We start from the raw sequence: 14298 nt of genomic DNA, 5'->3' as shown, positions 1-14298 counted from the left end.
TTTTACGCTGAAGTAGTTCCGCAATTTTTATTACATTTTCTTTCTCAGTTCTCATCTGAGCCACAGATGTGCTATGGAATGAAGCGCGACATGCGCAATTCACAAAATGCTAACTAAAGTGGAAAAAACGAAAACAAGATTTATAATGCATTCATACAAAAAACGATATAGCGAAATGCTAAGCTACCGGCCTGAACTCGTGTAATGGAAAGGAAGAGTGAACCACAAAGAAGTCTTAGGTTTGAAAAATCTAGTCTTCATTAAATTTTTCGTTTCTACTGAGCGCCCACTGAATATTGACCTTTTAGTATAGTGCACATTCTTCTTTGTATTAAGGAAGGGTTTTGCAACTGCAAATCACTTCAGTTAATGCAGCAGTTCCTTTCGAATAAGTCCTTATTGTTAATCACAAATCTCACGAAGTAGATGGAAATGCATGGCAAAGATTTAATTCCAGGACGCTTGAACAACAGCCTACTCTAAGTTGGAGACATACATCGCAAATCGTTGCGATTATTCTTTTTTGGAAGGTCATAATATTTTATCTTTGGGACTGCGCAGTCCGGTCCCAAAACATACTTATAATGGAGCTAACATAAGCATAGCGAATATGCTTAAGCATTCCACTTCCAATTTCTATGGAGATTATTCTTGTAGCAAAGACGGCAGTACGCCTCTTTGTACAAAATCCTGAACATCCGAAGAATCTAAGATGTTTCAGGTCAATGGTTCTTTCTTCATTTTGCGATAACGGGACATCACGTAGATTTTGGTTCTCATTTTAAAAATAAAATAAAAGTTGACACACAGTTTAGTACCTTAGTACTTATCGTTATGCTCCTACACCTTATCGTTTTGATAAACTTAAGCGCTTAAAATTTTTACTAATTAAAAAAATACCCAAAAATGAACAAAGTGATTTCTTTAAGTAAGCTTCTTTCGTAGTATGTCTTGATCTGCTACTGTAACTCTTTTCCGTGATTTTTTTTGCCTTTCTATTTGTTGGAGCTCGTACTTCTGACGCTTCACACTTCTGATACTAGTCTGGTTTATAAATTTTTCATTATGGCTGTTTAATGTACACCAGCGACACCAAGATACTAACTTGTTACTCGCGATTCGCGACCCTGGCGGACCGGTTTCCTCTTTCGAAAACGTTTGGCTCTCAACCAATTTTATGTTGTCAATATTTTTAATACTACATTTGGTATTTAAGAGTATGCAATCTGTTACTATTAGGTAACAGACTATAGCCTTGAGTTACAACAGCCATAGCGCAGATGTGTCTACATAGTGGACGCCTGTCTAGGTGTGTTGAGTTACTATACAGCGTGTTCAAGTACGAATAGAAGTTAGTTTGATTTGTAATTTAGTTTCTCAACATTTTACCATAGGCCCTTCTGTGTGTGTGTGTGTGTGTGTGTGTGTTTTTTTTTTTTTTTTTTTTTTTTTTAAACAGATCGTCAGATGACGGCTTGGCAATAAATCGAAACCGGTTATGGAAGAGGGGTGTCTGAAATATATGATTAAAAAATCTTAAGTATTTCAGTGTGTTTCCCAACGGTAGAATGCTTAGTATGTGTAACTTCCAAAATGCTTATGCGTCGTGTTACAAGGGAGGACACGAAGTTCGTATCAGATTTATTTCAAACTTGGTATACTTTTTATAGTCCGTTACGACGACATGATGTGCAAGTAATAAGACGTATTACTTACGCGTTTGCGAGAAAATCGCGAGAGAAGTTTTACTTGTCAATGATGTGCCGGTGCGTTGCAGCACTTCGCACGAGCTGACGTCGGTCATGCAGTTAGCGTTCAAGCTCTGCAATCGGTGGTTCGCTGGCTAGAGCTTTTTGTGATTTATATTTTTTTGAACACAAATCATTTTCTTTCGTACATATTATATTTGAAAGGTAATATGATGAGAAGACACGGGTGTCTACACGAACTTTTATTTACTTTCCGCCGGACAGTGTGGCCGAGCGGTTCTAGGCTCTTCAGTATGGAACCGCGCGACCGCTACGGTCACAGGTTCGAATCCTGCCTCGGTCATCGATGTGTGTAATGTCCTTAGGCTAGTTAGGTTTAAGTAGTTCCAAGTTCTAGGGGAATGATGACCTCAGATGTTAAGTCCCATAGTGCTCAGAGCCATTCCCGAACTATTTAATTTCCAATGTTATTTGGCTGTTTACTAATTTCTATTATTACAACGAATATTATGCGTCTTTTATTTTCATACACGTGTTACACAATATCAAGCGCCTTCGAACATGTTCATATTTGAACAAGAGTGAACGAGAAATTGTTTCTCGTGAAGATGCTTTTAAAATACAGTCCATCTTACATCACCAATTTTCAGTTGCGATACATACGAAAATGTTGCGTTACGCCTGGTCTGCATCCATATTGTCGGAAAAAAGAAAATTTTCAAAATGTCGGCCGGTCGGTGTGGCCACGCGGTTAAAGGCGCTACAGTCTGGAACCGCGCGACCGCTACGGTCGCAGGTTCGCATCCTGCCTCGGGCATGGATGTGTGTGATGTCCTTAGGTTAGTTAGGTTTAAGTAGTTCTAAGTTCTAGGGGACTGATGACCTTAGAAGTTAAGTCCATAGTGCTCAGAGCCATTTGAACCATTTTCAAAATGTCAACGAGTTTTATTTTTCCCTCAGAAATTCTAAAGATTCCTTGTGTACGGGAAAACTGTTCATTCAACGAAGTATATGGCGTTGTAATTTTGTTTTCCATGTCTGTATGAAGAATATCATCCTGCAACTTGTAACGTCAGAAAGACAGCCAACGCTAAATTGCTCATTATCCTCATATTCTGACATATTGTAACTCACTGTATTATTATCGAATAAAGTGATTTACATCTTTATTTACTGATGTTTGGCTTGGGCTCTCCAAGCCTGTCCCTCGTCCTTTAAACCTTAACATGTAGATCGAAGCGTCCAGGGATAAAGCAGTTCTCAGCGCCTTACCAGACTGCAGGTGTATGGGATTTCGGAAATGACGACAAGCATACGTTTTCAGGGAAACCTTATGCGTCTGGTCGTTTACTTGTCGCTAGTTATAAACATAACACTTATTGTGATGATAAAAATAAGGAAATACTCAAATAACTTTGGAAATTCGATGAAAATTCGTGCAAATACGCGTAACTTTTCGTCATATTACCTTTCGAAAGTGGTATGTGGGGTGTAATATGACTAGTGTTGAAATTTAACAAATTAAAAAAAGCATGAGCGGGACTCGATACAACGATCCACCGATTACGGAGCTAGAACGTTAACCACAATACGGCGACCATCTCGAGCTCCGAGCCACAACACCTGTACGCCAGTGAATCGTATATTTCTGTTGCAGTTTTCTCTAAACCGCAAACGTAGTACGCCTTACTATTTGCACATTATGTTGTCGTAATGGACTATTAAAAGTGTAAAAAGTTTGAACTAAACTCGCGATCCGAACGTCGTGGCCTCCCCTAGTCAGAACAGCACTTGCAACCTTCAGGATGACAGTTATTGAACTATACATCTACATCTACATCTACATCTATACTCCGCGAGCCACCTTACGGTGTGTGGCGGAGGGAACTTATTGTACCACTATCTGATCCCCCCTTCCCTGTTCCATTCACGAATTGTGCGTGGGAAGAACGACTGCTTGTAAGTCTCCGTATTTGCTCTAATTTCTCGGACCTTTTCGTTGTGATCATTACGCGAGATATATGTGGGCGGTAGTAATATGTTGCCCATCTCTTCCCGGAATGTGCTCTCTCGTAATTTCGATAATAAACCTCTCCGTATTGCGTAACGCCTTTCTTGAAGTGTCCGCCACTGGAGCTTGTTCAGCATCTCCGTAACGCTCTCGCGCTGACTAAATGTCCCCATGACGAATCGCGCTGCTTTTCGCTGGATCATGTCTATCTCTTCTATTAATCCAACCTGGTAAGGGTCCCATACTGATGAGCAATACTCAAGAATCGGACGAACAAGCGTTTTGTAAGCTACTTCTTTCGTCGATGAGTCACATTTTCTTAGAATTCTTCCTATGAATCTCAACCTGGCGCCTGCTTTTCCCACTATTTGTTTTATGTGATCATTCCACTTCAGATCGCTCCGGATAGTAACTCCTAAGTATTTTACGGTCGTTACCGCTTCCAAATATTTACCACCTATGGCATAATCGTACTGGAATGGATTTATGCCCCTATGTATGCGCATTATATTACATTTATCTACGTTTAGGGAAAGCTGCCAGCTGTCGCACCATGCATTAATCCTCTGCAGGTCCTCCTGGAGTACGTACGAGTCTTCTGATGTTGCTACTTTCTTGTAGACAACCGTGTCATCTGCAAATAGCCTCACGGAGCTACCGATGTTGTCAACTAAGTCATTTATGTATATTGTAAACAATAAAGGTCCTATCACGCTTCCCTGCGGTACTCCCGAAATTACCTCTACATCTGCAGATTTTGAACCGTTAAGAATGACATGTTGTGTTCTTTCTTCTAGGAAATCCTGAATCCAATCACAAACCTGGTCCGATATTCCGTAAGCTCTTATTTTTTTCACTAAACGTAAGTGCGGAACCGTATCAAATGCCTTCCTGAAGTCCAGGAATACGGCATCAATCTGCTCGCCAGTGTCTACGGCACTGTGAATTTCTTGGGCAAATAGGGCGAGCTGAGTTTCACATGATCTCTGTTTACGGAATCCATGTTGGTTATGATGAAGGAGATTTGTATTATCTAAGAACGTCATAATACGAGAACACAAAACATGTTGCGAAATAGGCCTATAATTATTCGCATCTGATTTATGACCCTTCTTGAAAATGGGAACGACCTGCGCTTTCTTCCAGTCGCTAGGTACTTTACGTTCTTCCAGCGATCTACGATAAATTGCTGATAGAAAGGGGGCAAGTTCTTTAGCATAATCACTGTAGAATCTTAAGGGTATCTCGTCTGGTCCGGATGCTTTTCCGCTACTAAGTGATAGCAGTTGTTTTTCAATTCCGATATCGTTCATTTCAATATTTTCCATTTTGGCGTCCGTGCGACGGCTGAAGTCAGGGACCGTGTTACGATTTTCCGCAGTGAAACAGTTTCGGAACACTGAATTCAGTATTTCTGCCTTTCTTCGGTCGTCCTCTGTCTGAAATTAAATCGTCGTGACTTCTTAACGGTTTGCGTTAGGACGTCCAAACTGCGTAGTTGGCCACGGGGCATATTGGAAATTAATATGTTGTGTACGGTTTGGTTTAGCAACGAAGCCCACTTTAATTTCGATGGGTTCGTCAATAAGCAAAACTGACGCCCTCAACGGGTGACTGTGTGGTGTGCAGTGTCCAGTCACGGAATAATCGGTGCGATATTCCTCGATGGCACGGTGACTACCGAATGGTATGTGAAGGTTCTGGAAGTGATTTCATTCCCACTTCATCGGGTCATGCACAATTTCGCTATTCGTCTGCGCCACATCATCGCTATGATGGCAGTCATATCGAACATGTCACTACCTAAATCCGGATATCTGTAGTGACGTTTAAATGTTGAATAAAGTGTGTGCACGCCGTAGTTTGTAACTAGTTTACGTTTCTGTTTTCATATATCTCAATTTTCATCCTGTACGTCCTCAATTCTTTTTGGACGTATTGAAATCTCAGTCTTCCCCTATAGATTTTCGGCTCTAGTTCTATGGAGGTTATTCCCTGATGCCGTAGCGCAAGTCGTATCACCCTTTCCTTGGAACTTGTCAGTGTTCTCCATGTATTTCTTATTTCGCCGATTCTGTCGAAAACCTCATTCCTTATCACCCCACCTGATTTTCGATATTCTTCTGTAGCACCACATCTCAAACGTTTAGCTTCTCTTCTTCTCCATAAGCCACGCACTGAATTTACGCTACCCTAGTTACTATATCATTCACATTACATTCCAAGCCATCAGTATCACACATGTCTTATCTGCTAATGGAAATTTCGTGCATCATCAGCCAGATCATTGCTATGTAGGGGGTGCCACTCCAGCTGTGTTAGCCCTTTTTCTCGGACGGTACAGCCGGCCGCTGTGCCCGAGCGGCTCTAGGCGCTTCAGTCCGGAACCCCGCGACTGCTACGGTCGCAGGTTCGAATCTCGCCTCGGACATGGATGTGTGTGATGTCCTTAGGTTAGTTAGGTTTACGTAGTTTTATGTCTAGGGGACTGATGACCTCAGATGTTAAGTCTCATAGTGAAAGAGTACGGCACGGTTCTAGTGAAATGGAAACAAAATATTACTTAAAAATGACTGTCACTTTCTAATGAGATGAACTAAGTTGATATTGTGATAGTCTACATGAATTACGCCTTGTATATATGAACAACATTAACGCTGTTCCTGGTATGTCGGCAAGGATTATTTTTTAGCCACTAGTCATGTTAACGATAGATGTACAGGGTGTCCCAGACTACTACTACTACTACTACTACTACTACTTTTTCTTTCCTTCTTTGTTCACTAGGGATCGTCTCGCAAAAATATGCCATCATAATACTATGAAAATAAATAACTGAAATACAGGGCCTACGAACGCAGAATACACAAGGATGTCTTTACGGAAATATAACAGGCGGTCGGCGGTGGCTTTGCTGAAGGAACCATCCCCGCATTCGTCTCAAACGATTTAGGAAAACGACGGAAAACCCAAGTCTCGATTATAATGCCTGTTCAAAAACACTTTCGCTAGTGATAGTTATTTAGTACCCTCCTCACATTCTCCTCTGAATTTTTAATAGCGTATGTGTGACGTATGTACGTATAATATGCATCTACATACACTCCTGAGATTTTTGTATTACGTAATGCAGGTTTCTTCCGAATTTACCATGCAGTTTTAGTTACTTATACTAGGAGTGCGTTAAATATGGAGTGAACGTAGACCTTGGGCTGATATACTACAGATCAGTCTGTTACCCCAAATTTTAATTCGTAAAATAGTCGTTGGATTCAACAACTGAAGAGCGGAAATGTCAAACGAACTGCCAGTTTTTTACAAAAAGCGTTTGCAGTGCCGCTGTGTTCTCAGTGCCCTGTTGCATATATCTAGACTTGATCTAAGTACCAAATCATGGGAAAACTTTTAAAACACTCATTACTAGACGGCGACTGGTCCTTGCGCCAAACAGTGCTCCCCTCTGGTCCTCCTAATGCCATGCGTCAACGTTTCCATTTAGTTGGAGGACAGTGTGTACGGTAAGCGGAGTGTATATAAGCTGAAGTTTATATCAATAAAATATCTTTGTAAAGGAAGAAAGCCGGCCGCAATGTCCGAGTGGTTCTAGGCGCTTCAGTGTGGAACCGCGAGACCGCTACGGTTCAAATGGCTCTGAGCATCTGAGGTCATCAGTCCCCTAGGACTTAAACCTAGCTAACCCAAGGACATACACACACATCCATGCCCGAGGCAGGATTTCAACCTGCGACCGTGGCAGTCGCGCGGTTCCAGACTGAAGCGCCTAGAACCGCTCGGTCACCGCGGCCGGCGAGACCGCTATGGCCGGCCGCGGTGGCTGTGCGGTTCTAGGCGCTCCATTCCGGAGCCGCGCTGCTGCTACGGTCGCAGGTTCGAATCCTGCCTCGGGCATGGGTGTGTGTGATGTCCTTAGGTTAGTTAGGTTTAAGTAGTTCTAAGTTCTAGGAAAGTGTTACAAGTGGAACAGGGAATTGTATCTATGCTTTATACATCTAGAAAAGGCATATGACCGGGTTCCTAGAAGGAAGTTATTGTCTGTTCTATGAGATTATGGAATAGGAGGCAAACTTTTGCAAGCAATTAAAGGTCTTTACATAGATAGTCAGGCAGCAGTTAGAGTTGACGGTGAATTGAGTTCATGGTTCAGAGTAGTTTCAGGGGTAAGACAAGGCTGCAACCTGTCTCCACTGTTGTTCATATTATTTATGCATTATATGGTGAAAACAATAAACTGGCTTGGTGAGATTAAGATATGTGAACACAAAATAAGCAGTCTCGCATATGCAGATGGCTTAGTTGTGATGGCAGATTCGATTGAAAGATTTCAAAGTAATATTTCAGAGCTAGATCAGAAATGTAAGGACTATGGTATGGAGATTAACATCTCCAAAACGAAAGTAATGGCAGTGGGAAAGAGGTATAAACGGACTGAGTGCCAAATAGGAGGAACAAAGTTAGAACAGGTGGACGGTTTCAAGTACTTAGGATGCATATTCTCACAGGATGGCAACATAGTGAAAGAACTGGAAGCGAGGTGTAGCAAAGCTAATGCAGTGAGCGCTCAGCTACGATCTACTCTCTTCTGCAAGAAGGAAGTCAGTACCAAGACTAAGTTATCTGTGCACCGTTCAATCTTTCGACCAACTTTGTTGTATGGGAGCGAAAGCTGGGTGGATTCAGGTTACCTTATCAATAAGGTTGAGCTTACGGATATGAAAGTAGCTAGGATGATTGCAGGTACTAGCAGATGTTAACAATGGAAGGAGGGTGTCCACAATGAGGAAATCAAAGAAAAACTGGGAACGGACTCTATAGATGTAGCAGTCGGGGCGAACAGGCTTAGATGGTGGGGTCATGTTACACGCATGGGAGAAGCAAGGTTAAACAAGAGACTCATGGGTTCAGCGGTGAAGGGTAGGAGGAGTCGGGGTAGACCACGGAAAAGGTACCTGGATTCGGTTAAGAATGATTTTGAAGTAATAGGCTTAACATCAGAAGAAGCATCAATGTTAGCACCGAACAGGGGATCATGGGGGAATTTTATAAGGGGGACTATGCTCCAGACTGAACGCTGAAAGGCATAATCAGTCTTAAATGATGATGATGATGATGATGATGATGATAAGTTCTAGGGGACTGATGACCTCAGATGTTAAGTCCCATAGTGCTCAGAGCCATTTGAACCATTTGAAAGGAAGGAAACACACTAAGACGAAATAAGATGCACAACGTTGGAATTATCCGATGGACGGAACTCTGTAGACGTGATGTACGTGTACGGACGAACAAATGACTACAGTTTCAGAAAAAAATTGGATGATTCATTCAAGAGGCAGAGCTTCACAAATTGAGAAAGCCAATAACACGTTGATCCACCTCTGGCCCTTCTACAACCAGTTATTCGACTTGGCATGGTTTGGAAGTGTTTTTGGGTGTCCTGAGGTATGTCGTGTCAAATTCTGTACAACTGGCGTGTCAGATCGTCAAAATCACGAACTGGTTGGAGGGCTCCGTCTATAATGCTCCACACATTCTCAATTGTAGAGAGATACAGCGACCTTGCTGTCAAGACAAGGTTTGGCAAGCACGAACTCAAGCAATAGAAACTCTCGCAGTGTGCAGGCGGGCATTATCTTGCTGAAATTTAAGCCCAGGATGGCTTGCCATGAAGGGCAACAAAATGGGGCGTGGAATATGCGCTGTAAAGGTGCTGTGGATGACAACCAAATGCTATGGAAAGTAATTGCATCCCAGACCATCATTCCTGGTTGTCCGGCCGTACGTCAGGCGAGTCAGGTTGGTACTCCACCACTGTCTCGAGACGCGTATTCGTTCGTCAGTGGGCTCGGTTCGAAACGGGACTCTTCACTAAAGACAGTCAATGAGATTCCAGGCCAAAGACGTGCCTAGAGACGCTGTCGACTGCGGTGGGATACCAACCTGAGTGTCGTCTACCATACGAGCTAGCGACCAAGAGCCATGGTCTGGGGTGCCTTTTCTTTTCATAGAAGAACTCTTTGGTTGTCATCCACAGAACCCTTGCAGTATGGCGGTACGTATTCTGCGCCCCGTTTTGTTGCTCTTCATGGCAAACCATCAAGCCATCCTGGGCTTCAGGTTCAGCCAGGTAATGCCCTCCACACACGATTAGTTTCTACTGTTTGTCTTCGTGCCTACCAAGTTCTGCCTTGGTCAGCATTGTAGCCGGACCTCTTACAAATTGGGAACATGTGAGGAATTATTGGCAGGGCCGTCTACCAGTTCGTTTATTTTGACAATCTAAAGCGCCAATTTGACACGGTTTGGCACGATATCCCTTAGGACATCCAACAACTCTGTCAATGCCAAACCCAGTAACTGCTTGCGTTAAGAGCCAGATGTGGACAAACGCATTACTGACTCGCTCAATTTGCGGAGCTCTTTCTTTTCAGTAGATCACCCAGTTTCTCTGAAACTGTATTCATTTGTTTGTCTGTACATATACCTCGCGCCCGCCCGGTTGGCCGTGCGGTCTACCGCACGGCTTTCCGGGCGGGAAGGAGCGCCTGGTCCCCGGCACGAATCCGCCCGGTGGTTTTGTGTCGAGGTCCGGTGAACTGGCCAGTATGTGGATGGTTTTTAGGCGGTTTTCCATCTGCCTCGATGATTGCGGGCTGGTTCCCCTTCTTCCGCCTCAGTTACACTATGTCGGCGATTGCTGCGCAAACAAGTTCTCCACGTACGCGTACACCACCATTGTTCTACCACGCAAACATAGGGGTTACACTCGTCTGGTGTGAGACGTTCCCTGGGTACCACTGCGGCTGCGGCGGGGACGGAGCCTCTCCGTCGTTTCTAGGTCCCCGGTTAATATACAATACAATACATTCACCGCACATACAACGGTTTCCATTCCACTCTGGTAATTCCTTCCTCGTGCGTCTTTTTTTGTTTTCGAGTATAATACGGGTTTTAAAAAAGTAGTAAAAATGAATTGAAAAAGTGAATAGACGAAACAATGCGTGTATGGTAAATGTAATGAAAAGCCGTTTCTTCAATAGCGCTGGCAGTTCAACAGCAGGCTCTGCCAAATCTGACCGCAAGAAGTTCTGTAGGAAACAAAAGTCAATACAGCAAAAGTTTCTCTTGAATTTAATTATGCTACTCTGTTGTAAAAATGTAAAGGATATGATTTTTTTTGTAGTCTATAGTTATACTAGGTAAATTATTACTGCTGTACTTCTGTAGTTGCATTATCACAAAGTTTAGTACTTAAGTATTAACAGCACTTTCAACAGATACTTTATTTGTAGATAAGAGTCAGTTGCATGGTATGGCATCTAGAAAGTTCTTAATAAATTATTTATTTCCTAATTTGTCTAATATTTCGCAGTAATGAGGTGAGTACCACCACTGTCTATTTTTTGGATACAAATAAGTTATGTACAAAAATATACAGTGTTTCTTGATTCTCCTGACAAACGTTAGATTTGGCAGTTACAATGTTCGACAATTCAACTCTTCAATTGTCAAATTAGAAGCCTCCAACTTAAACTACGCTAAATATCTTTGTCATGAAAACTAACATTTCTAGAGGGGACCGCGTTTCAGGCTAACCATTTCAGACGAATTCAGTGGTGAACGCTACACGGCCTGATATTCTCTGATGCTGAAGGAAACGCGACCGTGTGGAATTCGCCGAGCAGCAGACGCGAATTAGATCTGGAGACCTAATGATCCCGCTGTCGACGGTAAGTGAGCCGGCAGAAAGGAAATTCTGCAGGAGGCGAAGGAATGCGGGGCCCGCCGGAGACGCGTCTTCGGCGTCGGCGCGAACGAGGGCGCCTCGAAACCCGCGCAAATTGATGAGGCTTCTCTGCACTCCCCCAAACCAACTTCCCTCGCCCGCCGCTGCAATACATTAGCGAAACGCCACACTTACCCAAATTGTGCTGCAACTATCTGCGCATGCAGCGCTCGCGAACGACTACTCGAAGTTTGCAGTTACCTACAATTAGGGCACTGTTAGAACATACCGGTAATAGAAACTAAAAATGCCTCAACGACCGTCTATTTGCCCTAAATATAAACTACGGTGCCGTCGAATCATCGGCACAATCCGGAACAGTGCCAGAAAATTAATGCTGCTCTTGGTAGATCTAACAAGTGCAAAAAAAAAAAAAAAAAAACCATGGATGTGGGACGAAAATTTCTGAACCACGCATTAATCTACGTAACTATCTCCGTAAAGCACACAGTTCTCTCCCAGAGAAATTCTAGCAACGGAAAACTGATTAAAAGCTCAGGTTAGTAACAGCTTTTTAAGATCTGCAATCCGAATTAGTGAGTCACGTAAATGAAAACAAAGGGGCAAGTTTAAAGAGAACAGCACTTCAGAAAATTAGGTTGACATCTCACAAAATACTACAACAATACACTGCGTGCGTTTTCGTATCAAACGTGACGTAAAGACGCAACTCCATCGTGAGGGCACCAAATTTTTTTTGTACATCTATACCGATTGGGGGGAAAAACTGATGTTTGACATTAAGCAAGACAGCCGTATTTACACAGAATAGCATGACCTACACAGTTCTGACATTGGCTAAAAGAAGGGACTAAGGAAAGCCGCAGTTGCGAAGAACTGTCATCCAGTAATTGCGTGTCAGTAACGTTTACAAAGATTCGGACGCAACATCATAGCCCAAGACGGAAGTCTCAGTTTTTGCAAAGTCACGTAAGGGTTGCATAACTTATAGTCAGTTCACGACATGTGTGGAGCTTCATACGAGCGTACAAACCTTACGCAAAGAATTTATCGCTGGTATAGATGTCACGAATAACTAGTGCGGCCGTACCCGAAATTAGGAAACGAAATCGTAATGGCGCCTAGTTTGAAGTATGATAGCGATGTGCTGTCAGGTGTTACCTCATCGAAACCTAGTTTCGGTACATCGCAGTACACTATATCGACCCCAATGCGTAGCGAAACGTACATCATTGCGAAATACATTTGTGGTCCGCTAAAAACGATACCGTAAAGCTACAATTTGTGGAAATAATATAGTTTTAGCGGCAGAACGGATATTCATTACTTAAACTGCATCGCGCGTTATTTATATACGTGGCGAGGATGAATGACCGACTCTTGCACGCTGGCTACGACAAAATAACCGGACAGAAGAAAGAGTCTTTAGTGTGTAACATAAAAGGTTTTCCTTACGCGAATGCTCCTGCGACAGCACAAAATGACAGATCTCCGAGCCGCGCGGTGTTTACAAACAATGTTACGGGACCCGCACAAGACACACAAAACGCTTCTTCCGCGCGCATAGCTATTCTTCTCTTATCGAACCCCGTAGTAATTGTAATTTCACGGAACGCTTTGACATTTGTGTAGAATGTTACATGCTCTAGTCACAATACGAGAAAGACGACAAGCATTACACAGCGGGCATGGGAGCGAAGCAATGCGTGCTATCAAAAATGTATGTGTACTTACGTTCCCAGCAGCTCTTTCAGGACGTACTTGTCTTCCACCGACGGCTGCTTCTCGGCTTCCTTCTTTGCTTTCTTGGCAGAATCCTTCTTCCCGAAGAGCGGCATTTTTGCCGAAGTCTCAGCAGTCGCGAGTCAGAAAGCCAAATGACAAGAGAGCGGCGAAGACGCGCGAGCCCTCAAGCGTGCAGATCTGGCCTGACAATGAACTCGACCAGTGACTAGCGGGCCGAGCGCATCGCAGAAGAGCGTAGACAGCAAGACAGCGGCCGCAAGCAGACGCTTTCGACAGCAGGCCACGTTTAACACTGTCCTATCCGCACCGCCAGCGATACCCTACCAAGCAGGCCGCCCGTGTGACGTCAATAACCTGCGCGCGCACATCGGCGCGACATCTTGTAGTGAGCGCCGACACTACTTGGTTTTTCCCGCGCAAGGGGGTTTCCGGTGCGGCACTAGAAGAGATGTGTTCGGCATCGGGACGTTCTAACAGCACGTGTCCCATGCGTTCTAACAGCACGTGTCCCATGCACGGCCTGCGTTTGGTCTGTCGGAAGGCGTTCCTGACAATTATCGGTGCGCTTTCCAAATACGTTTCCCTTCTACGCTTACCGTGACGCGGCGGTGTTGTGTACTGGATCCTTTGTAGTTTCGGGGCCGTCAGCATACTTCACAACAACAACAACAAGGAATTCCGTGCAATTAAAAAAGCGAACAAGTTGCACATTACGCAGTCAAAACGGAAGATTACTATAATCTGTGGTCGTCAAATAAGCCCGCGGGCTGGCCGGAGTGGCCGAGCGGTTCTAGGCGCTTCAGTCCGGAACCGCGCTGCTGCTACGGTCGCAGGTTCGAATCCTGCCTCGGGCATGGATGTGTGTGATGTCCTTAGGTTAGTTAGGTTTAAGTAGTTCTAAGTTCTAGGGGACTGACGACCTCAGAAGTTAAGTCCCATAGTGCTCAGAGCCATTTGAACCATTCTTAAACAGAGTTTTTCGAATTAATACAGGAAACAAAGAAAATTCGCTTAAATATGTCCAGAAGAGTGTTTTCGGATCAGGTAGTGATCAATTATGTAAACAA

The 14298-nt window shown here is 43.6% G+C and overlaps 1 protein-coding gene across 1 annotated transcript in view; it reads right to left on the bottom strand.

Annotated features, from left to right (window-relative positions):
- The window catches only part of LOC126471271 (calcium/calmodulin-dependent protein kinase type 1-like), a 404851-nt gene extending 391328 nt beyond the window's left edge, over positions 1-13523 (bottom strand). Inside the window, exon 1 of the mRNA XM_050099390.1 lies at positions 13220-13523. Coding sequence (XP_049955347.1) covers positions 13220-13323 — 104 coding nt within the window. The 5' untranslated portion in view covers positions 13324-13523. The remainder of the gene's footprint in view (positions 1-13219) is intronic.
- Positions 13524-14298: the final 775 nt, after the last annotated feature.

The sequence above is a fragment of the Schistocerca serialis genome, chromosome 3, assembly GCF_023864345.2.
Source record: "Schistocerca serialis cubense isolate TAMUIC-IGC-003099 chromosome 3, iqSchSeri2.2, whole genome shotgun sequence".
In the NCBI taxonomy this organism is placed as follows: domain Eukaryota; kingdom Metazoa; phylum Arthropoda; class Insecta; order Orthoptera; family Acrididae; genus Schistocerca; species Schistocerca serialis.
Note: the sequence above shows the minus strand (reverse complement) of the source record. Positions and strands in the feature narration are given on the sequence as shown.